At 38.0% G+C, this 25,437-nt stretch overlaps 2 protein-coding genes across 5 annotated transcripts in view; one reads left to right on the top strand and one right to left on the bottom strand.

Annotated features, from left to right (window-relative positions):
• Positions 1-21,421, top strand: part of ENPP5 (ectonucleotide pyrophosphatase/phosphodiesterase family member 5) — a 33,811-nt gene extending 12,390 nt beyond the window's left edge. Inside the window, exon 4 of the mRNA XM_033095441.1 lies at positions 20,251-21,421. Coding sequence (XP_032951332.1) covers positions 20,251-20,291 — 41 coding nt within the window. The 3' untranslated portion in view covers positions 20,292-21,421. The remainder of the gene's footprint in view (positions 1-20,250) is intronic.
• On the bottom strand, positions 14,329-25,216 carry ENPP4 (ectonucleotide pyrophosphatase/phosphodiesterase 4). Of its 4 annotated transcripts, none has more exons than XM_033095458.1 (4): positions 24,971-25,216; positions 17,923-18,781; positions 17,089-17,259; positions 14,329-15,087 (listed from the first exon to the last, which is right to left on the bottom strand). In XM_033095458.1, the coding sequence occupies exons 2-4, from the start codon at positions 18,746-18,748 to the stop codon at positions 14,726-14,728; spliced, it is 1,359 nt and encodes a 452-aa protein (XP_032951349.1). In that variant the 5' UTR covers positions 18,749-18,781; positions 24,971-25,216; the 3' UTR covers positions 14,329-14,725. The 4 variants fall into 4 exon arrangements, with proteins under 4 accessions (XP_032951349.1, XP_032951364.1, XP_032951342.1 ...); XM_033095473.1 differs by having other exon boundaries at positions 17,923-18,782; positions 24,978-25,216; XM_033095451.1 differs by having other exon boundaries at positions 17,923-18,782; positions 24,984-25,216.
• Positions 25,217-25,437: the final 221 nt, after the last annotated feature.

Genomic DNA, 25,437 nt, shown 5'->3' with positions numbered 1-25,437 from the left:
CAAAACAAAAAGCTGGACAAATGAGCAGCTGTACATGAAAATGTATTGATATCTCCAACTTGATAATCCAGTGACATCTAGAAAGGTGGTCAGGGTTGCTAGAGTAGTCTTAAACCAGTTTCTTTCTCTTTCTCCCCATCTCCCTTCCATTTTACACTTAACTATCCAAGGACACTCCACTTGTCAGTTAGGGGGTCTCTGTCACAGTGAAGGCTCATATATGTTTTTTTTTATTTTAGTAAATTCTCATAGTTTAGTATATATTTTCCTTTAATCCATTTTCTGTTGGTCACTTTTGGCACTCATATTAGTTGGATGTTGAACCTTTTGAATTGGTTGATTGTTCAGCTCAGTATTTTCCAACTCTTTGTTACACCATTTGAGATATTTCATCTTCCGAGCCTTAGCCCTTTTATTTTTATACACATTGAAAGTCTTGTTTTGGTTTCCAAAGTTCTTTCTTGCTCTGTGTGTTTGCAATATGTATTATTTATTTTAACTTTTTTATTGAAGTCAAACATTTAAAAAATGTGCAAATAATAAATGTAGCCAATTCTCACTAAGTGAAAAAAAATTCATGTACCCTTACTTTAGAAAAGAAGGAGAATGTTACGAGCACTCCAGAAAGACCCTCTTCAGACTCTCCCGAGTCGCTGCTTCTTGCCTCCTGCCCAAAGGTATCTCAACCCTAGGTAGGAACACGATAGAACAGTTTCCCCTATTTTTAGATTTTATCTAAATGGAATCACACAATACATATTCATTTAGCTTTGGCTTTTTTCAATCAAGATTATGAGAGCCATTTTCTCCGTGTAGCAGTAATTTGTTTTTATTCATGAAATTACATTAATATACTACAATTTATGCATTGTTTTTGGATATTTAGCTCATTTCCGGTTGGATGTTCCTATGAGTAATACTGCTATGAGCATTCTTTACATGTCCTTTGGTGAGTACATGTACACATTTTTTGTTGTAGATGTTGTATAGATCCACGATGTAGCCTGGGTTTTCCCAAAAGCAGAGCCTGAGACAAAGGCTTGTTATGCAGGCTGTTGATTTGTGAAGTGATCCTAAGAACCAAGAGTGATGGACAGGGATTGACAGAGACGCAGAGAAAGCCTACCCAAGCGCAGGTTAGAACTGGCAGCTGTAAATGGGTGTCTGGTGCTCATTTCCACAGGGCTTTCAAAGGAACCTTATGAAATGTATTCGGAACTGACTGCCTGAGGAATAGAAAAGGGAAGCAAAACATTTATCCACCAGTTTCCAACTCTACTGGTTAAGAGTGGCCACATGTATGTTAATCCCAAGGACTTCTGGGTAGTACATGCACAAGTGCCAAGGGATCTCAGGCATCCAATGCCATAGTGTCTGGGCCAGAAAGAGGCTAATCATTGTTAGGCTGCATCTGTGGAAGCTGGTCTAAGCCAGGATGAAACTGGAGTAAGGAGTGGGTTGAATGGATTTGAGGCGGTACGCAAGATATGCCTAACACACCCACATTGTATGGATGTATCATTTTACCAAAGGTCATCAATTCTGTTCATCTACTTGTCTATTCTTATGTACAATACCATACTGTTTTAATTCTTATAACTTTGTGATAGTTCTTGATATCTAGTAGAGTAACTCCTATTATTTTTCTCGAGATTGTCTTGACCCTTTACCTTTCTACAAAATTTTGAGTCTGCTTATACAATTCCATGAAAAATAAAGCTGGAATTGCTTAGATACCATGATCAATTTGAGGAGAATTGCCATCTTTACAATGTTGAATCTCCTGAACTATAAACATGATATAGCCTGTTATTTTAGTCTTCCTTAATTCTTCTCAATGTTATAATTTCCTGTGCAAAAATTCTGCATGTGTTTTGTTAGACTTCTTTCTACAGATTTCATGCTTTTTGATACCAATGTAAATAATACCAGTTTTAAATTTTTATTTTCTGTTTTCTGCTGATACATAGAAATACACTTGCTTTTCACATATCGACCTTATATCCAGCATTTGTTAAAAGTCCACTTCTAGTTTATCTGATTCCTTTGGAATTCCTATGTATGCAATCGTGTCATCTGTGGATATGAGGATTTTACTTTTCAATTCTTATTGATTTTCTTTATTGCGCTTGCTAGGACTTCCAATGCAATGTTAAGTAGAAGCGATTAGAGTAGACATCCTTGCCTTGTTCCTGATTTTAGGAGAAAAAACATTTAACATTTCACCATTCTGTCTATTAGATGTAGGTTTATGATATTATGATGTTATAATTCAGTATGATATTAGCTTTAGATTTGTAGTGTGTGTGTGTGTGTGTGTATTAGGTTGGTGCAAAAGTTTTTGCAGTTATTTTTAATCTTTTAAACTGCAATTATTTTGCACCAACCTAATAATTCTCAGCTTGAAGTTCCCTTCTAGTTTAAATTTGGTGAGTTGTTTTGGTTTTTTTTCGTTGTTTTTTTTTGAATAATAAATAGGTGTTGAATTTGACCAAAAGCCTTTTTCCACATTTATTAACACAATCATGTTTTTCTTTTTTTCACCTATTAATATGGTGGATAACATTGATTGATTTTCAAATATCAAATGTGTTGCACTCCTGGGATAAATTCCACTTGTTCAAGTGTATTATCCTTTTGAAATACTGATGAGTTCAATTGGGTAATATTTTGTTAAGGAATTTTTGTTCATAGGCATATTGGGCTATGATTTTCTTCTAATATCCTTGTCAGATTTTGGTACTAGTGTTATATAGCCTCATAAAACCAGTTAGGATGTGTTTTCTTTTCCTCTATTTTCTGTAAAAGTTTGTTTAAAATCATTTCTTTCTTAAATATGATATAGAATTAATCAGTGAAACCACCTGAACTTGGAGTTTTCTCTGTGGGGATGTTTTTGATAACAAATTCATTTTTGTGATAGACATAAGACTTTTAAAAATACCTTATGATTTTGTATCCATTTTGATAAGTTGTATTTTTCAAGGAATTTGTCATTTTATCTAAATTGTCAACTTTTTTGGCATAATATACCCTTAATATCCTTTTGAAATATATAGGGTCTATAGTGATGATCCCTCTTTTATTACTGATATTGCTAGTTTGTGCTACCCCCCCTTTTTAATCAATCTTGTTAGAGGCTTATCAATTTTACTAATACTAAAAAAACACAAATTTTAGTTTTTTAAATGTTCTCTATTTCTCTTTTCTATTTCATTGATTCTAATTTTATCTTTACTATTTCCTTCCTTCTACTCACTTTGGATGATTTTCTCCATCTTTTTCTAAGCATCCTAAAGAGGAAGCTTAAATCACTGATTTGGAACCTTTTGTCCTCTCAAAGACAGGCATTCAAGGGTATAAATTTCTCTCTAAGTACTTAAGTACTGCCTTAGCTGCATACTACGGAATTTGGTATGATATAAATTCCTTAACATTCAGTTCAATATATTTTCTCATTTGCCTTATGATTTCTATTTAGAAGTGCATGGTTTAACTTCACATATTTAAGGTTTTTCTAAATCTTGTATCTAATTCCATTGCAATCAGAAAACATACTTTGTAAGACTGAAATTTTTTGAGCTCACTGAGACCTATTTTATGGTCCTGAATATGATCTATCTTGGTGATAATTCCATGTTCTCTTGAAAAGAATATGTCTTCTGCAGTTTGGGGCTGTAATTGTCTCTAAATGTCATTTAAGTCAATCTGTTTGATACCAAGAGGATCCAAGATGGTGGAGTAGATAAACACCCTGCTTGCCTCCTCCAGTGACCATATTAAAATTACAACTAAATTATAGAACAACCAACCTGGAGAACCATCTGAAATCTTGCTGAACATAAGTTTTATAATTAAGGATATAAAGAAGAAGCCTCATCAAGACTGGTAGTAGGGATGTTGACATGGACCGGGCTGGCCCCACACCTCCGAGTGGTGGTTGACAATTGGGAGAGATATCTAGGCTGAAGAGTTTCCTTTTCCCTGAGGAGTGAGGGATCCCAGCCCCACACCAGGCTCCGTAGCCCAGAGTACTGGTGCCAGGAAGAGGAGCCCCCACAAAAATTGGCTGTGAAAAACAGTGGGGATTCTGACTATCTAGGTGGGACAGAGGCAGCAGGAAACCCAGACATCCTCTTAAACTGCCCATTCACCCTGGTCTCTGGCAGAGGGCAATGATTCAGGAGTTCTCAGACATATGGGGAGAGACTGAGTTCTGTGGCTTCAAAGTGAGGACTAGAGAGACAGTTGCCATCTTCCTTATGTAGACTCTTTCTCCCCTGCAGTCAACAGGTGGGTGCCATCTGTCCTGTGTGGAGCCTTCCCCCACAAGGCCAAATCTGAATCTGAATTGGCCAGGTGAGCTCCATTTGCTCTATACTGGTGACTCCCTGGGACCCCACCCCACCAAACTCATGCAATGCCAGAGGCAATTTCTCAGTGAGTAGCCATCCCTGCCCATATTGCACTCTTTCTTGGATAACTCTCAGGGGTCTGTGAGCCCCAGGTGGGCAGTAGCTATCCTTGGTGTGCCCTGAAACTTTTGCTGAGTAGCTCCAGGCTAAGCCCTGGAACCAAACCAAAATCTAAACTAGTGAACACCACTTGGGAGTCCCACCCTGGTGACTCCCTGAGACCCCAATTCACCCAACTTACGTACCTCATGAGGTTCCATCAGTGGCTGAGACTTACAAAAGCTGGCAGGCAAAAGGGTGTCCTGGGCTTTTTGTGGAGCTGCCCTAGGCCTCGTACTGTTGGCAGTCATCCTTGGTACACAGCGTGGGCTCTCCCACATACCTCCTGGTCTAGCAAAGGCAGCGACCAACCACAGATCCATTTATACCTCCTATCAGGTAGTCCCTGGCAAGTTACAGGCAGTGACTGACCTGAGCTTATACCAGAGATCTTCCTGAGAGGCTCCAGAACCAATATACATGGAAGTCGGCTTGAGATCACAGCAGAGCACCACCTAATTAACCCCACAAGGGATACACCCAAAAGGAAATCTCAACAGGCACCAGAACCTGTTGGGGTGAATCCTGATCCATGGAGTAAGTCCCCTGCACAGAAGCTCATAAGCTGTGGACATGATCAAACCCCATAGCCAGTCAGCGTAAGGGACAATCCCACCCACTGATGTGCCAATAGCAACCAAGTGTCAACTATGACAGAAGGGCACACACAATCCACACAAGGGACACTACTAGAGCACTTGGCATAGGTGACAAAGGAGATCGTGCCACTGGTTCCCACAGGACACCTACTACATAAGGTCACCTGGCCAAGACTGGGAGATGTAGCAGCTCTACCTAATACATAGAAACACAGAGAGGCAGCCAAAATGAGGAAACAAAAAATACATTCCAAATGAAAGAATATGAGAAAACTCCAGAAAAAGAACTAAATGAAATGGAGGCAAACAACCTACCAGATACAGAGTTTAAAACAATGGTTATAAGGATGCTCAAGGAACTTAGGGGAAGAATAGATAAACTCAGTGAGCATTTCAACAAAGATATAGCAAGCTTAAAAAAAGAACATAAAAACCATAAAAAAGAACCAGCTAGAAATGAAGAATACAATAACTGAAATGAAGAATGCACTAGAAGGAATCACCAGCAGACTAGATGAAGTATGGGATTGAATCAGGGATTTGGAAGACAAAGTAGCAGAAAACACCCAATCAGAATAGCAAAAAGAAAAAAGAATAATAAAAAAATAAGGATAGTTTAAGAGACTTCTGGGACATCAGGTGTACCAATATTCACATCATAGGGGTACCAGAAAGAGAAGAGAGAAAGCAAGGTGTGGGGACAGAGCCAGGAGTGCAGTTTCCAGGCTCTCAGCCTCACGTGGAAAGGTGCTCACTTGGGTAGTAAATGGCTATCAATTGATTGGATGGCCATCAGCTGTGGCTAGTTGGCTGTCAGCTGTAACCAGTGAGCGACTGGCCACTAATATAACTGCTGTGGCTAAGCTAGCAAGCACGGATTGTGGGCTGTGGGTTGCAGAGAGGCGGATTGCAGTTAGCAAGTGAGGTTGGTTGGCAGAGAAGTGGACGGCAGGTTGCAAATCGTGTGGCTCCTGCTTCCTGTGTCTCCAACCCAGCGGTCAGCGAGACTACAGTGGTATGACTCCCCTATCTGTGGCTCCGTGGCTGTTCCCCTTTGGCCTCACCATGTCCTGTGTTCTTATGTGGGGTGCGGGACCAGAGACCCCACATGACCTTGCATGACACAAGGGATTGAGAACCTATTTGACGAAATAATGACTGAACACTTTCCTAACCTGATGAATGAAATAGATACACAAGCCTGGAAGCACAAAGTCCCAAATAAGATAAACCCAAACAGGCCCACACCTGGACACATTATAATTAAAACGACAAAGGTTAAAGACAGAATCCTAAAAGCAGCAAAAGAAAGGCAAGTATGTATAATGCCAGGTGGGTACTAGACCAGTTGGGGGAGTCACTGCATAAATTATACAAATATCTAACCAGTATGCTGTACACCTGAAACTAATACAAATAATATTGAATGTCAACAATAACTGAAAAAAGTAATTTAGAAAATAAACAGAAAAAACTAAAACTAATTCAAACCCAGGAATTGGTGCTGACTCTCACAAAAGCAAAGGTCTGAATGAATTGGAGAAGGGAAAGAAAAGAGGGAAAGACTTGTCAGAAGTGTCAGGAACAGGGTTCGCTTTTGTCCTGCCCATGATGGCAAAGTTCTTAATGGAAGACGATGCTAAGCAATAGAGCCAGACAGCTGATTTATACAATGGAATCAAGCTGAGGTAGTGGTCTTCCTCTGCAGAGCGATGTGAAGCCGGAAAAGGTTGCTAGACTGGAATAACCAGAGGACTCCACAAGTATACCTGCCGGTCGTCCCGTCCCCCATCAACAAACCACCGGAGTGCTCCAGACAGCAGCCTGCTTGAGCCTGGATGCTGAACAGTGACGGTGGAGCCAGTGCCGCTGCTGTATTTTGCAGCTGCCGGTGCCACTGAGCAGATACCGCAGCGAGGGCTCTGACAGCGAGGCTGGGTCTGGCTGGGAGGGAGGTGGGCCTGACTCAGCAAGGGCTGCAAACCCAAACAAACAATCTAGGAAGCAAAAGGAGAGAACAGGTGAACTTAAGCCAAGATATCAGGCAAAGTGGAACTGGAGGAAATATCATTGGTAGGGAGGACTTCACGAAGAAGCTGTGTAAGCCACTCTCGCAGAATCTGTACGAGTTTATTGAAATAGAGTTCTCATTCCAGGGCAGGTATTACCCTTGCGTGTCCGGTAACCTGTTCTTTCTGTTATCATTTTTAAACATAAATAGCCTCAAGATGCTTGGGTGATAGAGGGATTTTTTTTGTATTTATTTACCTGTATAATAACAGCACAGGTATCTTCCTGTCATAGAACTTAACTAGGCCAAGTTTAAGAATGTGGATTGTACAGAATTTTTCTAAGTGCTGAAATGGAAGACAGCAAAGAGTATTGTATTAAGAATATTTTGACTTATTGTTCAGAAATGAAACTGGGTATTTACTTTTCCTGATTTGATTCTCTTGTCTCCAATCTTTTATTTAACTCACTTTCATGGCATACTGTTTTACTGTGGAATAACTCATTTTAAAAACTTTAACAGAGCTCTCTGTACATTTTTAAATACATTGGAGAATTGAGTTATACAGCTCCATTTCCAACTAGTCTGAACAACTAGGAAAGAAAAAAGACCTTAAATTTTCTTCCAAGGGCTTATTTTGAATAGAGAAATGATCTTTTAAAAATTCTCTCTTGTAGGACGTATGCTCACAGAAATAATACTTTAATGGTAGGAATTAGTTCATGAAGGTGAAGCTTGAAGGTTAAGGGAATGGAATGTTCTCTAAGCTATTTAACTAAAAATAAAGATTTTCCCCTCATGGTATTAAAATTCATGAAAATTCTTCAAAGGTAGAAATGCGATTTTGCACTTAATTTGCCTCACCTGTAATTTTTGTGCTGAATTTAGACAGAAATGCTTGGGCCATTATTGAATTTAATATACAGCACCCCCCTGTCCCAATCCATGCCTTTTAATACACTTTTCAGGGGTTTAGGAAGAAAGGGCTTAGAAACGCTTAGTGCTCATTGTGGACTTTTCTTTGCAGGCACACACCTCAGCATTTTCAGAAACAACTTGTTATTAATTCCCTTCCTGATCATTGGCTTAGAAGAACTTTCTAAAGGTGTCAGAGGGAGTACTGTAAGGGAAGTAAAATGTCTTTAGAGAGTGCTAAGAATTCTTTTAACTAAATTCTATCATTCCTGATAAGTATAATATTCACTCAATAATACAGTGGTATATATCTAACACTTTACCTAGCATATTTTGCTATATAAATACAAAGCGTGGAGACTTGGCATTTCAGTAAGGGAAAAAGGTTAATCAGACCAGGAAAACGAAAGAATTCAAAGTATGACAAAAAGTCAAATGAAACATTTTTAGAAACTGTATTGTATCTTAACCATCAAATCGTAAATTATTTTGACTTATTAGAGATGCTTATTCCAGCATTAACGTTTAATAATTCTATACCTATTGTGGTCCTACTTTATAGAGCTAATTACTCATCGTGCAGCATTAGCATACAAGTATTTTTTTAAAAAAACAACTTATAAAAAATAAAATAATCACAATAATATAAAAATCTGGTTGATACCATCACTCAGAGGTTTTTTATATCCTTACTGATTTTTCTTTTCTTGGTCTGGTTGTTATATTACATAAGAGAGGAGTGCTAAATTCTTCACTTGTGTTTATGGATTCTCTCTTTCCTTAGTTACATCACTTTTTGATCCACAAACTTTTAAACTGTTTGTTTTTGATTTTTTTTTTTTTAGGTGTGACCATTTATAATTGTTGTCTTCAATATTTATTGGTTCTTTTATCATTGTGAAATGTTTCTCTATCTCTGGGAAGTCTTATCTTGAAGACTACTTTATCTGATATTAATATAGGTACTCCAGCTTTCTGAGTTAGTTTGCTAGGTATATAATTTTCTGTTTGCTTTCAATTTGCCTTTCTATTTAAAGTGTATCTCTTGTAGACTACATTTGGATTTTGCTTTTTCATCCCATCTGACAATCTCTGCCATTTAATTGGAAAGCTCAATCTATTTACATTTAGCTATTGATGTGGTTGGATTTGATTTCCATTTTGCTTTCCCCCCCACCTTCATTTGAGATTGGTCTGTAGTTTCCTTTCTTTGGTGCTATTTTTATCAGGTTTGATATCAATGTTATAGTCACTTCAAAAACTCATGTATTTCTTTTTCTAAAACACTAATTTTATGAAGCAACTATAACATTAATAATCAAACCTGATAAAGAGGTACTAAAAAAGATTATTGTCTTTTAGGCCTGATACATTTTTGTACAATAGTTTATAACTTTCCCCATCTTTAATACAGAAATTGGTTTTAGTTTTCTCTCTCTACTGGAATCAATTTTGTTCAATATTTTTTCTAGGAAATTATCCATTTCATCTGTATTTTCAAAATTATTTGTGCCAAACAGTGTAAAGTAGGCTCTTATGATTTTTAAATGTTCTGTTTCTCTTTGTCTTCTTTGCATCTTGTTTTCTCTCCTCCCACACCAACCCCTCTTCCCTTTTTTTAATTAGATTAGCTTTTCAGCCTCTCAGCTTCCTCTTCCAGAATTCACAGATTCCATTAGGGGCTCACGTTTACAGGTTTCTTCCTTCTTCTGAATCTTGGCCTTTTGATTCTCCACTTTCTTGGTTAATTCCTCAGTGTCACAGCACCGTCCTTTCATACGGAGGGTGCTAAAAAAATGTATATACATTTTAAGAAAGGAAAAATCTATTAAAATTGTAATAATATACACCGATTAACAAAAGATGAATACAAGTCACTTTTGACTTCTGCAATGACAAGAGGTGCTCAAAGTGGTTACCATGAGCGTCTAGACACTTCTGATTACTGGCAACTACTGCTTGAACAACGTTGACCAAAGTGTCCATTTGTATACATTTTTTTGCCACCCCCAGTATTTTGTCCAAAATTCTAGCAAGAAGGTTTGAATTACACTCTGTTATTTTACTGGAAGCAGAACTCCTATGTCTTTTCACAATAAAAAACAAGAGTTCACAGAAATTTTGTGTAAAAAAAAAACATGTCCAGTCTCCTCAGTGGACAATTCAAACAATGTGTAAATCAATACTACTGGGTTTAGGTCTGACCTATTGGAACCCTTTTATAAAAATGTGTATTTGTATCATAGGGGTTGCCTAGAATTATTTTGCGGTTAATTTCTATTGATCTTTTTCACCACCTCTGTGAAAGTGAAGATATGATATGAAAAGAACGCTGATTGGGTCACTGGTAATTTGGATCTTTAACACAGGAGGGAGGTCTGAACCCGAGGCACGTATTTATCTGTTAACCATCATTATGGAGCTATCAGTGGATGAACTCACTAGAGTCAGTTTATTGACTGTTGAAATCAGATTTCAGAGGTCTTAGAGGTAGAAGATATGTGGAAAGGTAGGTCTGCACAGCAGTTTCGCTTGCTCTTTGGGTAAGACTCTGCCTTTGCCAGGTAATTCTGGTGGAGACATGAGTCATAGGTCCTACCAGTTTCAACACTAACCATCACACACACACACACACACACACACACACACACACACACACACACACGATATAGAACTACAAAGGGTGCCAAAAAAAAAAGTGTACACATTTTAAGAAGGGAAGAAAACTATTAAAATCACACTGATGGTAACCACTTTGAGCATCTCTTGTAATTGCAGAAGTCAAATGTGACTAGCATTCATCTTTTGTTATCGGTATATATTGAGTATTACAATTTTAATACAGTTTTTTCCTTTCTTAAAATGTGTATACATTTTTTTGGCATGCTCTGTATATGTTCTGATCAGCGTGTTTATGTTACAGGACTCCAGGACCCAAAAGACCCGTCTGGATTCTCACATATGCTCTGAAGCACTTTGTATGTGAGGAGGACTAGAACGATGCCTAAGCACAGGCACCAAGAAGGCTGGGGGTGGGGGAAAGACGTGAACCTGGCATCCAAACTTGAGGCAGCACAGGGCCTGGAAAATGGTTCCGGAGCCAAGCATCTCTTCAGCAAGAGCTGAACCATGAATAGACATAAGTAATCTGTAGGTATCAAGTTTTAAACCACTTTTGAAATGCTACTGAACTCTCTTCCAGAGTACAGGAAGTACCTTTTATTCATTTGTTTTCCCACAGCTCCTAGCAGCGGTCACTGTCTGTGAGAGTAGGAAATGAATTAATCACTGCTCTACCAGAGAGAACTTTGTTGAATCTATACTCATTTAGACAAGACATTAAATACTTAAGGCTATGTGTAAAACAAAGTTTAAATACTATAATCCCCCCTGACCCCGAGTGTTTTCTAATCAACTTTTTCAAAGTTCTTCCTTTCTACTGTAATCCAATAAATTATAATTCTGGAAGCTCTGCAAAATTTATACTGGCTTTCTTTCAAATGATGTTGTTATGCTGGATTGTATATTTATACACTGTTTTAAAATTTTAGTTAAATGCTATACACTTAATCCTTATTTTTAAAAAATCTGTAGTGGATGCTTATGTGGAATTTTGCAGTATTACTAAATCATGTCAAAATCTGTCACACTATATATATTGTGCAACGTGACAAATTTTAAAAATCATCAATGATGTTTCATTCTATATTTAATAATACAGCAAAGATGTTTTGGGAGATTTTATTCACATAAATGTTTAAATCATAAACAAAGTCATGAATTCAAACAATATTAAAATATATTTTACTTTAAGGCACTACATACAATTTTTTTAAAGCACACTCATTTCATTTTAATTACACACTATTTTAAGAATCGACAATAAATACACACTTTCCATCTCGTCCTTGTCCTTCATTTGTAGCTTTATGTATTCACAGTGAAGTAAAACCCTCCAAACAAAAGGAATTAAATGCAATTATCTTTAAAGCTTAACAGATATGGGCAAGAGAGGAAGAAATCCAAGAACAATGCTAAGGCACTTTTAATCTTTTAATGTTCCAACAATTTATTTTTAAATTCTTATACCAAGCTTAACGGAACAATAACACAAAGCCTATAGTACAGAGCCTTGAAAAAATTTTTATTCTATTGCTGTTTACCACAAGAAATTGTATATTAATGACAGCAGCAGAACTTTATAAGTAAATGTAGTAATTCTGAATTCACTCAATGAATAAAAAACTCAATAAGAAGTTTACCTATTACCTTTGAGTATTGCTGTCATAAACAGTTCAATGTTTCCTGGAACCAAACTTTCTAGCCCCCAGAAAACACAGCAGCATATTAATCAATTATTTAACAAAATACACCAAAACCTTAATGTAAAAGGCAAGCTTTACTAAAAGATATTCTGTGTAGTACAGGAGTCATTGGCTTTAACAGTGATAATGTTTTAAAGATACAAATGAATTAACACAAAGTTCAATATAATAACATATAAATGTCTCTTTGATTAAATAAATACTGTTCTTGTCCCATTAACATATATATATATAATATAATTTACAATTTTAATTAAAGTTAATGTTTTGAGAATGACATGAAAGGCAAGACAAAAAGGTAAATGTCTTTTGTTCAGAGTTCAGACACTGACATCCTATTCCTATTCCATCCTATATAAAATCTACTCACAGGCTGGATGCCATGTACAGATTTCTGAAACTCGTAACTGCCAGTCAAGCTAATGCAGTCACTAAAACTCACACCACTCCCAAGGACCAAACTCTACTCAACTAGTATAAAATATCCTATTATTTTTAAAATGTTCACAGCTTTAAATGTGACTGTTCTACTCTTTGTTGTTGTTTTTCAATGGAAATTGAAGTAGAAAGAAATTTTTCTGATTTCATTCAGATCAACTATTAACCTTGAGGATTACTTTTATGTGAGAAAAAAGATCAGAAATAAAATTTGTCAAAAAGCAAAATTGGTCCTATTAGTTTGCTGTTCTTAATACAGTCAACGGTGACCAATAATAGCATGAGCTATTTATGCAGGACGTGGAAGACTTCTCAAGAACCCCAAATACAATAGGCACTAAATACCGGATCAGGAAATCAGCAGTGACCAAGTAGGCTGAATTATATATTTGATGCTGAGTACCACAGTTCTTAACCTTCACAGATAATTAACATTTAACTGGACTGCCTATTTACTGTAGATTAATTTTGTATCTGCAAAACAGTTTATTTTATATGGTCAAAACTTTAAAGATCACATTAATATCAATTGCTTGCCTCAGGTCCTACGTAATGAATGGTTCTTGAACCCAATTTTTCCTCTAACAGATACAATCTAGTCAGCCACACCTCAGTTTCTTCATATTAATTTTGATTATTAGAAGGTACCACCTAGCACTCAGGCTATGGGATGTTAGGCAATGCTGATAGCTTATTCTACCACTTAACAAATGAATAATGTAAAATATCAAAAGATGCGAAATTCCATTTTAAATTTAACTACTCTATTGTCTAAAAAGTAAGGCGTAAGAGCCCCAAAGGTGAACATAAAAATCTCTCTTCCTCTTTCTGACTCAATCAAAACCAGATTTATAACCAGGTTATAAATATTTCTGCCGCACTGGGAAACCTCTGCTTACAATAAACAAGAGAAAGTTAAAGAGTAACAAAAATTTACAAATTTTAAAAATTGTAATTTTATCTTGTGAGTTAGAAGAAAGCAAACAAATATGAACTGCAAATATAACCCTTCCTGACTAAGAGTTGTGTTCCATGGGGACGTGGAATCCTGCCTATGGTCCAGTCTACCTCTGACCGCCTTCCAGAAGTCACATAAAGTCTGCACGTCCATACACGCAAACATATATGCACACACACAACTAAATGACTTACACAAAGGCATTAAGCACAAATAGAAAAATGCACTTTTCTCTATTCTGTTAATTTCTTATTAGCAATGACCTTCAAAAGATAAAGCTTTCGAGACTTCAACAGCTTAAGGGTCTTAACAAAAACAATGGTGCAGACAGAGGCTTTGTACCACATTGTCTTTGTTGGTTTTTTGATTTTATGATAGCTTTTCCTAAAATAGTATCTTCATATGCTAGCTCTTTTCTGCCTGGGTAACTAATTTTATTAACCATCACAGAGAATTTCCTAAGTCAAGGGTTTACTTGGAATACAAACTCTATTAAATGTAAATATAAAAATATAGGTAACTTTTCCTCTCTGATACACAAAAATCCACTAATTGCATAAAGATTCCATTGTTTCATTTACAAATATAAAAATTTATTAGAAAGGCATGCTTACTAAATTGTGGCATATTTTCATCTAGAGATGTGTTAAATCTTCATTGCAAAAAGAAAAAAAGACAGGCAGTATTTTTCTTAAAAAATGTTTCTAGGTAGAGAAATAGTTGGTGTTGACTAATGATTTACTAGCAATTTTTACTATAGTCAGGGTGTTTTTTTTCCTTCTTCGTTTTTGTATTACCTAACAATGCACCAAAACAAAACGCAAGGAAAAACAAAACAATAATTTTAGCATGCTTGGTATAAAGTCTTTGTCATTCAAAGTATCCTTTTTCACAGTTATCACACCTTGGGTATATCCTTGGTTTTGTGACTAAGCAAAGATACTTTGTATAAACCCCCGCATGTGTTAGTCAATTAAAGGATCGTCATCATCTTGTAGCTGAAGTCGAGAAAATGGTTGTGGTGCAGACAGTCTGTTCTGCGTGATTATCATGAGGCACGTTAGAATGGTTAAGACTAAGAGTGCACCGATAACAATGCCAATGGCTTCTGGCAGTTTAATGCACCATTGGTCAACTAACAAACACTTAGTATGACCAAAGGTTCCATTATTGGGATGTGGTTTTAATCCCAGGATGTGGCACATCATTGGATAAATATCCACATTGTTAATCGTGTTGTGCTTGTAGCCTTTGTGAAATGCAGGACCGTGGGCAGCCAGAAATGGATGCATACTAGGCAAAGAATTATCATAGCCATGGTCACCTACTGAAAAAGAACAAGATAATGTTAGTAAATGAGATCAGTCTATTACAAAATAACTTGCTTTAAGTGTAAACATACTAGAGTCTTGCCAGTGTAATTCCCATCATTAGAATTCTGATTAGTTGGACCAGTCAGGGCTCAGAAATAAAATTTTCTATTTCCTTCGACTCAGCCATGTGCCCTATTTCATACACATCCCCCTTTTCCTGGTTGGTCACAGCTTCAGATTTTAAAACTATTTTTCAATCTGATATAATTATCTTTCAGTCCTAGCCCCACCTATTTCAGCTGTTAATCTCCAGCACTGTTTGCAAAAACCCACTGCAAACAGCACCAGTGATAAAAAGAGTGGTCTGGCTGAGAGTCCCGACTACTGGGGAGAGCGGAAGTGAGTAAACCTGTGAATGGCGGAGAAGTGAATCTGCAGACTTACCTATGTCGTTGCTCCTGTGACAAGAATAACATACTACTGCCTGCTTTATTGACAGTCAATGAGCATCTCAGTATCTGCAGGGCTGGGTGACTGAGAAAGTTACAGACGGGATTCCTGTATTGAGTCTAACCAGATGCTCCAACTTGTAACACCAGTAAAAGTGTAACTCAAAGAAAAACGTGATGGTCCCAGGTAGAATTCCAATACCAGGTACTCAAATTTTAGCTTTATTTTAACAAATATTGCCTTTTAATGTACACCATCTGCACTTAATAAGCTCCCACTGTCATGTAAAGTGCAGGGACTGAGTGATGAGTGTATCAGTGTTTGTTGTATCATTCTTCAATTGTATGTTTAAAATATTTCATAATAAAAATAATACACATGATCAATATAATAAAAAGCAGAATATAACACTGTATATAGATATGATTTCAATAATATAAAAACATGCAAGTATATGTAATAGAAAAAAGATTAGAAGGGGAAAGACCTCCGACAATTAATTAACATTTGTCTGTACCTCTATATTTATAGTTTTTGTTCTCTTTTCTCAACTTTTGTTCTCTTTTCTCAACTTTTCCACAACAGGCATGTAACATAAATATAAATAATGCATAATTCCATTAACCCTCAGTCTTATTCTTGCCTGATGTTTCTGAATTGCTCCAGATCAGGGATCTGCAGACTACAGCCCCTGGGTAAAACCAGCCCCCCACCTGCTTTTGTAAACAAGCTTCATCAGAAAACCCTGCGTCGGTTTGCTTACATATTGTCTCAGGCCGTTTCCCCCACTATAAAGGCAGACTTGAGTGGCTGAGACAGAGACCAGCTGGCCCACAAAGCCTAAAATATTTACTACCTGGCCTTTTACAGAAAGTTTTTGGACCACTGCTAATGATTACAAAATAAGGTTTTTTAAAAAAAGTATTCAAAATGAATGTAACATACAGATAAATAAGCTGGTTTCAAGGAAGACCTGCAACTCTCCCCTGTACATTTCCTTAGAAGAGCCTTTGATACATCTATTTTGTATACACTAGACATTTGTTTGCTTACTTTCTGGTTCTTGCCAAATATTCTAAATAGCTGTAGCACTCAGGTAAATGATTTCATCATTGGGGAAAGACTCAGGGTTACTTGGACAATTTTTTTTTTTAACATAAAACAATAAAGAGAAATTTGAACTAGTTAATCTCTCCTCTTTCACTGTGTTTCTTTACCTCTCTCTCTTTTATTTGTTTCCTTACTTCTCTTTCATTCTCTACAAATCAAGAGAACCGGTCTTGAAAGTGACTGAGTGTAACTGCAGCTTTGGTAAGAAAGTGAAACTACACCTTCAGCCTCAATGTCACCCAACCTTCTAATCTAAGGGCAAAATTGTGGCTCCTGTAAATCGCTATCAAATGAAAGCCTGAGAATGGAATGAAGACCTGACAATCATTAGTTCAACTGGAAATGGAACTAACTGTACTGTGTCAACATCTGTCAATCAAAGTACCTTCTTAACAGAGCAATATCACAATGCATGATTTATCCCTAGGGCACATCAAAACTCTCCTAATACTTACATTTTGATGATGATTTATTTAGCACAATTGTCCAGCCTTCATCTGCAACCAGAACAACAGGCTGAATTCGATCATTATGTTGGTAATAAAATCTGGCAGGAATATCCTCTTTGAGATAAACATTCATGTGAGAGCTACAGTTTTTCAGTTTGTTATAAACCTCTGTTTTATCTGGGAGAAAAAGGAAATAATAAAGGGAAAAAGTCATGGTTAACTGATAATGAAAAAAATACTTCTAACTAGAATAACTGGGAAAAAGTCCTGAACAGTATCATCTATCTATTAAATCGCTTTAAATTCTTTAAAAAAAAGAAAGGAAAAAAAAGAGCAATAATAATCATGTGACAGTGTTGGGAGATAAATCCCCCCCACACACACACACTCTTTTTCAAAGCATTCACATGTCTCTTTTTTCATTTTGTTATTCCTGGTGAACTTTTTATACAAAGGGGATAGTTTTCACATCTAGCTTCCTAAACAAAAATAAACTAATTATACATCACTACTAATTACTAATTCTAAGATCAGTAGACAAAAGGTACATCTCACACAAAAATCTAAGAAGTTTTATAAGGATAAAAATTTCCTTTTTCTATTAGTATGAATAATTACAAAATATATCAAAAAGCAAAGAAATAAACACTTTGAACCAAAACCTTAAACTAATTGCTTAAAAGCTTGTAAATTAGGGGGGAAAACATATAATCCCACTCTGAGTAAGTGTAAGAATGTATGGTCCTGAACTACAAAAGCCAGAGCTTCGTTCTTTTACAAAACCCTCCCTCCTCAATCCATTGCCCCATTCAAATATCCCCTGGCTATAAGTTTACTTACTTATTTTGGGAAGTATCGCAGCAACTGGGGTCAAATCTATAAGAGTATAGTCTGAACGATTGATGCAGAGATCCAAGTTTATCAGTCTGTCCTTAGAACACTGGGTCATCCCGTGATCACTTGTAATGATTACATTAAGATTTTCCCACAAGCCTAACATCTTGAGTTTGTGGACCAGGTCACCAATCAGGTCATCTATTTCTTTCAATACTCTGCGCATGTTGTCTTTATCTTCGGGGCCGTATTTATGTCCACTTGCATCTGGTTCTTCCCAATAGAGTGTTGCAAAGGTGACTGGTGGGCTTGAATTGCTCAGCCACGTGGTAATATTATTTAGTCTCTCCTCAAATGACACCGAGGAGTTGTAATTCATAAAATAGGAAGGTGTGGTGTTGCGGATGGGTATATCCGTACCCGGCCACATAGCAGCAGCACTTGATCTATTTTCCTGAAGCTGATTGGTCACCCAAATCGGTACTGCCTCATTCCACCAAAAAGGATCCTTATAATTCATGTCAGAAAAATGTTTCCCTGTGATTACATCATACATGGAATTGGCCACAATGCCATGGCTTTCTTCATACAAGCCTGTCACAATGCTGTAGTGGTTTGGAAATGTTTTAGTGATGAAAACATTTTTAACATGCTCTACCAAGACACCTTCTTTGATAAAATTCTGGAGATGAGGAAAGTCATAGTTCTGTAGATAGTCAGCTCGGAAGCCATCAAAGGACACCAAAAGTAACTTTGGTGGCAAACTGTAGGAAGAATTACCTCTACAAGCAGTTATAAGTCCGGAAAATAAAAGTATTACTAATAACTTCATAATGAACGTGTTGAAGGAGAATGATCAGGGTTCCTAAAATACAAAAATACAATTTATAAGTAGTAATGCTATTTGACTTGGGTTAGGTTTCAAAAGTTTAGCCATCAAGAGAAGAGAACCAACATCCATAAACTTTTTATATCCCAGTTTTTAATTACATCAACTGAAAAATTAAATAATGTCATTTACTGAAAGATAACTGAATAAAACAAAAATTGAGAAAACTGAAAATTGCCTTCACTTATCCAATGTCCCATTTCCTATTTACATACGTCCTCCCCATCCTTCATGCTCTGAAGGGGAAATGGGCCATTCTCACACACCACATAAATACTCTGTGCGTTTGGCTGCCTTTCTCATCTGCAGCAGCAGACATTCAGCTTAATAAGAACAGATGAAGAAACAAAAATTATCCTTTTGCATAAAACAGAAACAATGCCAAGCTTTCAGAGGCTTCAGAGAGAGAGATTATTTTTCTAGTTTAATGACCGGTACCACAGAAATAGGTGGTGGAAATTATACCATGTTGGTTCATCACCAGATCTTGTTGAAAAACATTGGCATACCAAAGGAGAGTAAGAAATAAATATTATTTGAGAGAAAGGTTCCACCTCAGCCTGTAGCTGCACAATATTCACAGGAAGCTGACAGACACACAAAGCCTCCAGGGACTTGGCTGCCACAGTAACTTCTGAAGAAATCCAACAGCTGTTGAAATGAATTTCATCAGCATATCCCTCTTAAACATCCCGTTTACTGTCAAAGACAAAACTATTCTACCTGATAAGCCAGGCTCAGAGCTCTGCCTGACTTTTCATTCTTTTTTAGCAATCCATGGATTACAGTAAATCTCTCTGCCGGCAGTCTCCATCTTCTTTGGTCGCTAAGAAAATAGCATACGCGATTTAGATAGAATGCTTCGCTGTAGATGGGCAGGAGACCTCTTCCACCATAACGAGGGGAGGAGCAAAGGAACGAGCTAACAGATTCCAGGGCTGAAGGGGAAGGGAGCTGCATTCTGTGACTTGCAAGCGGCAGTAGGGGCAATTACTGAGAAGGAGTGGGGTGGCAAAAGAGTCGGGGCTTTAGGAACACAGAAAAATGGCCAAGTGGAGAATGGGAGAGAGTACAAGGCAACAGTAGGACTGGTGGTCAGTGATGACAGCCGGTGCTATGGAGGTTTAGAGTGACACTGTCGATCGGTTTTCTCCAGTAATTCAGTGGCCCTGGCACAGGCATGAACAAAACAGGCAGCTGATCCTACCTGGGCTTGACATTCTGCCAGAAACTGAAGGATGATGAAGGAAGTAGCTAAAGAGTTGCTGACTTTGAGCTGCAGCATCTAAACTGAAAGTAAAATAGACGCAAGAAGTGGAAAGGTTTTTAGACTAGAGACTCTACTGAAGTCAAAGAACTGGCATTTTAAAAGGAACTTTCAGTGAAAGTTGCAAGGATGGGAGCTTGTAGGCCGAGTGACATGAATGCATTCCTTATTATTTCAGGTAAGAAGACTCAAGGTACGGCCATGGGGAGCGGCACCTAGAGGTCCCAGGCATGAGCAGCGGCAAGTTAACTAACACGATAAGTAAGTTTGCAAGTCATGTGTTGTGGTTCTTCTTTCTCATTAGACTGTAACTACTTGAAGCAGAGCCTTTTTTTTCTTTCAAACATACTACCTAGATGATCTGTGTACATGTCATCATTCAAATACTTAGTGATTGAAGCCATGACCCTCTGAAAACCAGGGACTTAAAATTTTGCAGACCAAAGGCACAGAATCTTGCTTGTGAGGATCTTTGGGTCTGGAAAATCTCTAGCATTTTAACCTGAGATGGGCAGCCTTCTGAGCGTGGTGCAGGGATCATCTGTTGCTGGTGCCATCCAAGAAAGCAAAGGCAATACAGAATAACAAAAACCAGCTCTCCAAAGAAAAGTAACAGCTCTCATTAGTACAAGAGACATACTTTGTATTGACACAGCCCATCACATCTCAGCAATCTCACCTGTCAAGAATCCAGACAGCAGTATTTCTCTTTTCATTCAGTATTTCGTGCCCCCTCACCCAGTATTTATGTAGAACTCATTTCCTCCCTTGGGCAGTCACAACTGGGTTCAGTCAGACAATAATACCATGCAGGCTCTGCCCTAGGTTCCAGCGATCTTAGAACTTGTGCGGAGGGCCATGAAAGATTGCCATAAAAGCTTGGATTGGGCAGATACCTGGTTTCTCTCTGAGTATAGCTACTTCCCCGTACCAGAGGCCCAAACACAGGGCTGATTCTTCTCAAGAATGGTTGTTTTCCTCTAAGAAACCTCAGCTTCTCTTCCTTTTTTCAGAACACTCTGGGTATTGCCTAGTTCTGTAAGACCCTTGAATAAATCTTCATCATTTAGTTTTAGCCAAAGCCTGCTGATTCACATACACTTGGCCGACAACCAAAATTAGAAGCTAAAACTATATTAAAAAAAAAAAAAAAACTCTTAGAAGAAAATACAGGAGTAAATCTTTAGACCTTGGATGAGGCAAAGTCTTCTTAGATACATTACCAAAAGCAGGAGTGACAAAAAAGAAAGAATAAATTTGACTTCCCTGAAATTAAAAACTTGGGTATTTCAAAGGATACAATAGAGAAAGAGGAAAAAAACCCACAGAATGGGAGAAAATATTTGCAAATCATATATCTGATAAGGGAATTATATCTAGAATATATACAAAACGGTAACTCAATAATAAAAAGTCAAACAATACAATAAATAAAATGAGCAAAGAATCAGTAAAAAAAAAATCTTCCCCAAATAAGTACATGAAAAGATGTTCAACATCATTCGTAGTCAGGGAAATGCAAATCAAAATCACAATGAGACACCACTTCACACCCACTGGGATGGATAGTCATCAGAAACACAGATAATAGCGAGTGTTGACAAGAATATGGAGAAACTGAAACTTTTATGCACTGCTGGTAAGAATGTAAAATGGTGCAGACACTTAGAAAACATTTTACATTTTGGCAGTTCTTCGAAAGAAACATATGACCCAGTAACCATATGACCCAGCAATTCTACTACTGGGTATATGCCCAAGAGAAATTAAAACCCATGTCCACACGAAAACTTGTACACAAATATTCACAGTAGTATTATTCCTAAGAGCTATTATTTCTAAGAGCCTAAGAAGTAGAAACAATTCATATGTCCATCAAGTGATAAATGGACAAATAAAAATAAAATACAATGTAGCATATCACACAATGGAATATTATTTGGCAATAAAAAGGAATGAAGTGCTAATATATGCTAATATATGCTACAACTTGAATAAAACTTGAAACATTATGCTAAGTGAAAGAAGGCGGTCACAAAAGATTACTTATTGTATCCTTCTTTGTAGATAACATGACTAGAGTAGGCAAATGTATAGAAGTGGAAAGTACATTAGTAGTTGCCTCGAGCAAAGGGTTGGGGAGAAATGAGGGATAAATGCCAATAGGTATGAGGTTTCTTTTTGGGGTGATAAAAATGTTCTCAAATTGCTTGTGGTGATATTGCACAACTCTGTAATATATTATTTTACATTTTAAATGAGTGAATTGGATGTGAATTACATCTCTATAAAGCAATTATTTGTATAGTAGAGGGAAATTTAATTATAATCTTAAAAGCATCGGAAATGCTATGACACAAAACAGGAAACATCTCTGAAGTCTCATTTTACCTCAAAAGTGATGTGAAATTTGTACTTCATAATACAGACTTGGGTGTTTCAATGTGAAAATATTTTACACCACTTCCTATATGCAAAACAATAAACAAAAGCCTGTGTACGCATCTCTCTCTCACAAAATACATACAAATGAAAGTGTTTCTTCCCCAAATCTCGAGTGAAAAGGATGCTCACATGCTCTCCATCCTGGGGTCAGTAGTCCCTTAACACACTACTGGATCCAAGTGCCCCAGTCCTCATCCTAATGTACTTTCCATTGCTATACATTTGCCTATTCTAGTCATGTTATCTACAAAGAATCATATATTAAGTGATCTTTTGTGACCGCCTTCTTTCACTTAGCATAATGTTTCAAGTTTTATTCAAGTTGTAGCATATATTAGCACTTCATTCCTTTTTATTGCCGAATAATATTCCATTGTGTGATATGCTACATTTATAAAACAGGGAAGTATAAAGTGTAACAGAAGGGACTCTCAAATACAGATTCCTTGTATCCCTTCTAGTTACAAAGCTGTTACATTACATAAAAATGTCTGTACTATGATAGGCAGAATGATATTATTGTGAAATAAAATAACTAAAAAGAATGTAATCCCTTCTTTTTACCCATGATAAAGCGGAAGTTTGGGGGTGGCCCAAGCTCAGAAAGAAATTAGTAGCTTTGCTGTGCTCTTACTCATTTCATGTCCTCAACAAATTTATGAGTCTAGTAGCAGCAAGTTAACAAGTCTAGTAATAATCTCCGAACTATTAACAGAATTTTTCTGCCAGAATATCTTTCATTAGCAGTGCCTGAATTTCTGTATCTACCACATTCTGTTTCACTTAACGGGGAGTGTTAAACTATCAACAAAACACCAGTGAGAAGTTGTCAAGCAGCTTTCAAGGAATGAAAATCGCAAGTCATTATATTAGAAAACATGGGGAAGCATACTGTAATTTTTCAAACAAAAAAAAATATAAAAGGGGGAAACAAAAAAGCAGACTCATCTGGACTACATCCAAATATCCCAAGGGGAACCAGACGTAGTTGGTAGTCTTCTCCATGTCAGGGGACAATACACTCCACCTGGCCTGGGATGGCTTTCTCATCTGGATGAAATGCATGTCAGGTAATTCTCACCGGCATTCTTAGCCCATGTGAAGCTGAGACAGTATAACAGTTACAAGATATAGTGAAAGATATTTGTCACCATTAGCATGCCATCTGCTCCGTAATACAATAACTTTATTCTAAGCGCTTCACAAATATTATTTTTAATGAAACTCATACAGCTTTAACACAGCATTATTGTCTATGCCCATAGATAACTTAAGTGGTTCCCTTTCTATTATTTTCTTAATATTCTAAGGAAATAATATATCTACTCTTTAAAGGAATTTGTCTTTTCTAGGATTCTGAATTATTCTCCAATTTTCCAGAGCACGCAGAGTTATCTAGCAAGTAGCTTCAAAACAGCTAGTTATATTGCTTTTGTGCACTGTAAAATACCACCCCCGCCCATGTACTCTTTTTGCTTTCATCAAAATTTCTCCCAAATATTTCATAGCTAATTTAAAAGCAAGGGGGGGGGGAGGATATTTATATTAAATAAATTGCCAGGAAAAACCTTTGGGGAAAAAGGAAAAGAAAGAAAAGAAAATCATAATATTAAAACAAGCAGGTGATTTCCTACAGTACTTGTCCAGTTTTCAGGCTTCGGTCCACCAGATCGCCTGGTGGTGAAGCAAAAACCCTTCTGGAATCAAACCTGGTATAAACCTGAATCTGCCTGTCCCTGCCTGTACAATCCTGGTCACAGCACTTCATTTCTCTGAGCCTGACTTTCTTTATTTGTATGGTGGGATATTATTATCTTATAGGGTTGTTGTGCCCAGAAAAGGAAGTGTTTTGTTTGCAAAGTGCTTCCCACAGTGTCTGGCTCTTACGCAGCCCTTAGATGTTACCTTTAATTGTTTGGTTTTCTCGGAAATTCGTTTATAACTTGGATTATATAATTACCATAAACTCTGATCTAATAGTCCGACAGATGCACGTTGCTGCCTTCGACAGTGTTTTGGGTTTGTTTTTTTGTTTTTCGTTTTTTTTTTTTTTTTTTTTTTTTTTTTTTTTTTTTTTAATCAAACGCCCACCCCGCCGGCCTTTCTCCCCTCCTCGTCCCCCTCACCCACCGTCGCCCTCCCCTGGTGTTGAGCCAGCTTTGGCCTCTCCACCCTTCCCACCACAGCCTTCCTAGCCCAGCTGCACCTGCCCCACCTGCTCGCTCGTCTTTCCGCTTCCCACACCGCCCTCCTCCTTCCCCGCGACGGCGGCTGCCTCCCTGCCGCTCCGGGTCCCGTCGCGGACGTCCCCGCCGGCGCCCCAGGCTGTGTTGTGGGGGAGGGCGGGAGAGAAGGAGGGTGATCCTCACCACCTTTATTTTCAAAGCCCCTCATGCGCGAGGAGAGGGGGGCATTTCCCTCCACAACGCCGTGCGCGCGAGTCTCACACTCACCCGCCGCCGCCGCCGCCGCCGCCGCCGCCGCTCGGGAGCCGGCGCTTACGGGACCCGGCGCCGGATCGTGGGTATCCGGGGCGAGGGCGACGTGAAGGGCCCGCGACCAGGCGCAGACCTTCGTGAGGCGCCTGCGCAATAGCGGGCACCCGCCGCCGTTAACACCCCTAACCTCCCGCAGGTCTGCGCTGCTGGGGGTGCTGCGGAGCCTGCGCAGCCGCCCGGCGCGCGACGGCGGAACTGGCTACCCCCTGGTGGGGAACGGGCCGTGGAGTCTGAGACGTGACCTCGGATTGGATGCTGGACCCGCGTTAAATGTAACTCCTTTTCCGATTGGTTAGATTCAGGTACCACCTGGAGACAGCTGCTTTGGTGGAGTAGAACTTGGACATGGGAGAAGAGGTTTGTTTTGTTCTTCTCTCCCACCATGACCCTTTCATATCATCGTAGGACTGAGTGTCCTTCAG

This window comes from Rhinolophus ferrumequinum, chromosome 3 (genome assembly GCF_004115265.2).
Source record: "Rhinolophus ferrumequinum isolate MPI-CBG mRhiFer1 chromosome 3, mRhiFer1_v1.p, whole genome shotgun sequence".
NCBI classification, from domain to species: domain Eukaryota; kingdom Metazoa; phylum Chordata; class Mammalia; order Chiroptera; family Rhinolophidae; genus Rhinolophus; species Rhinolophus ferrumequinum.
This window is presented reverse-complemented; position numbering and strand designations above follow the sequence as displayed.

Coding starts and splice junctions, on each gene's coding strand:
- ENPP4 (XM_033095458.1), bottom strand. CDS start 18,748: ATGAAGTTATTAGTAATACTTTTATTTTCCGGACTTATAACTGCTTGT. Junction 17,260..17,922: donor TGCGATACTTCCCAAAATAA/GTAAGTAAACTT, acceptor TTTTTCTCCCAG/ATAAAACAGAGGTTTATAAC. Junction 15,088..17,088: donor AAATAAATCATCATCAAAAT/GTAAGTATTAGG, acceptor GTTCTTTTTCAG/TAGGTGACCATGGCTATGAT.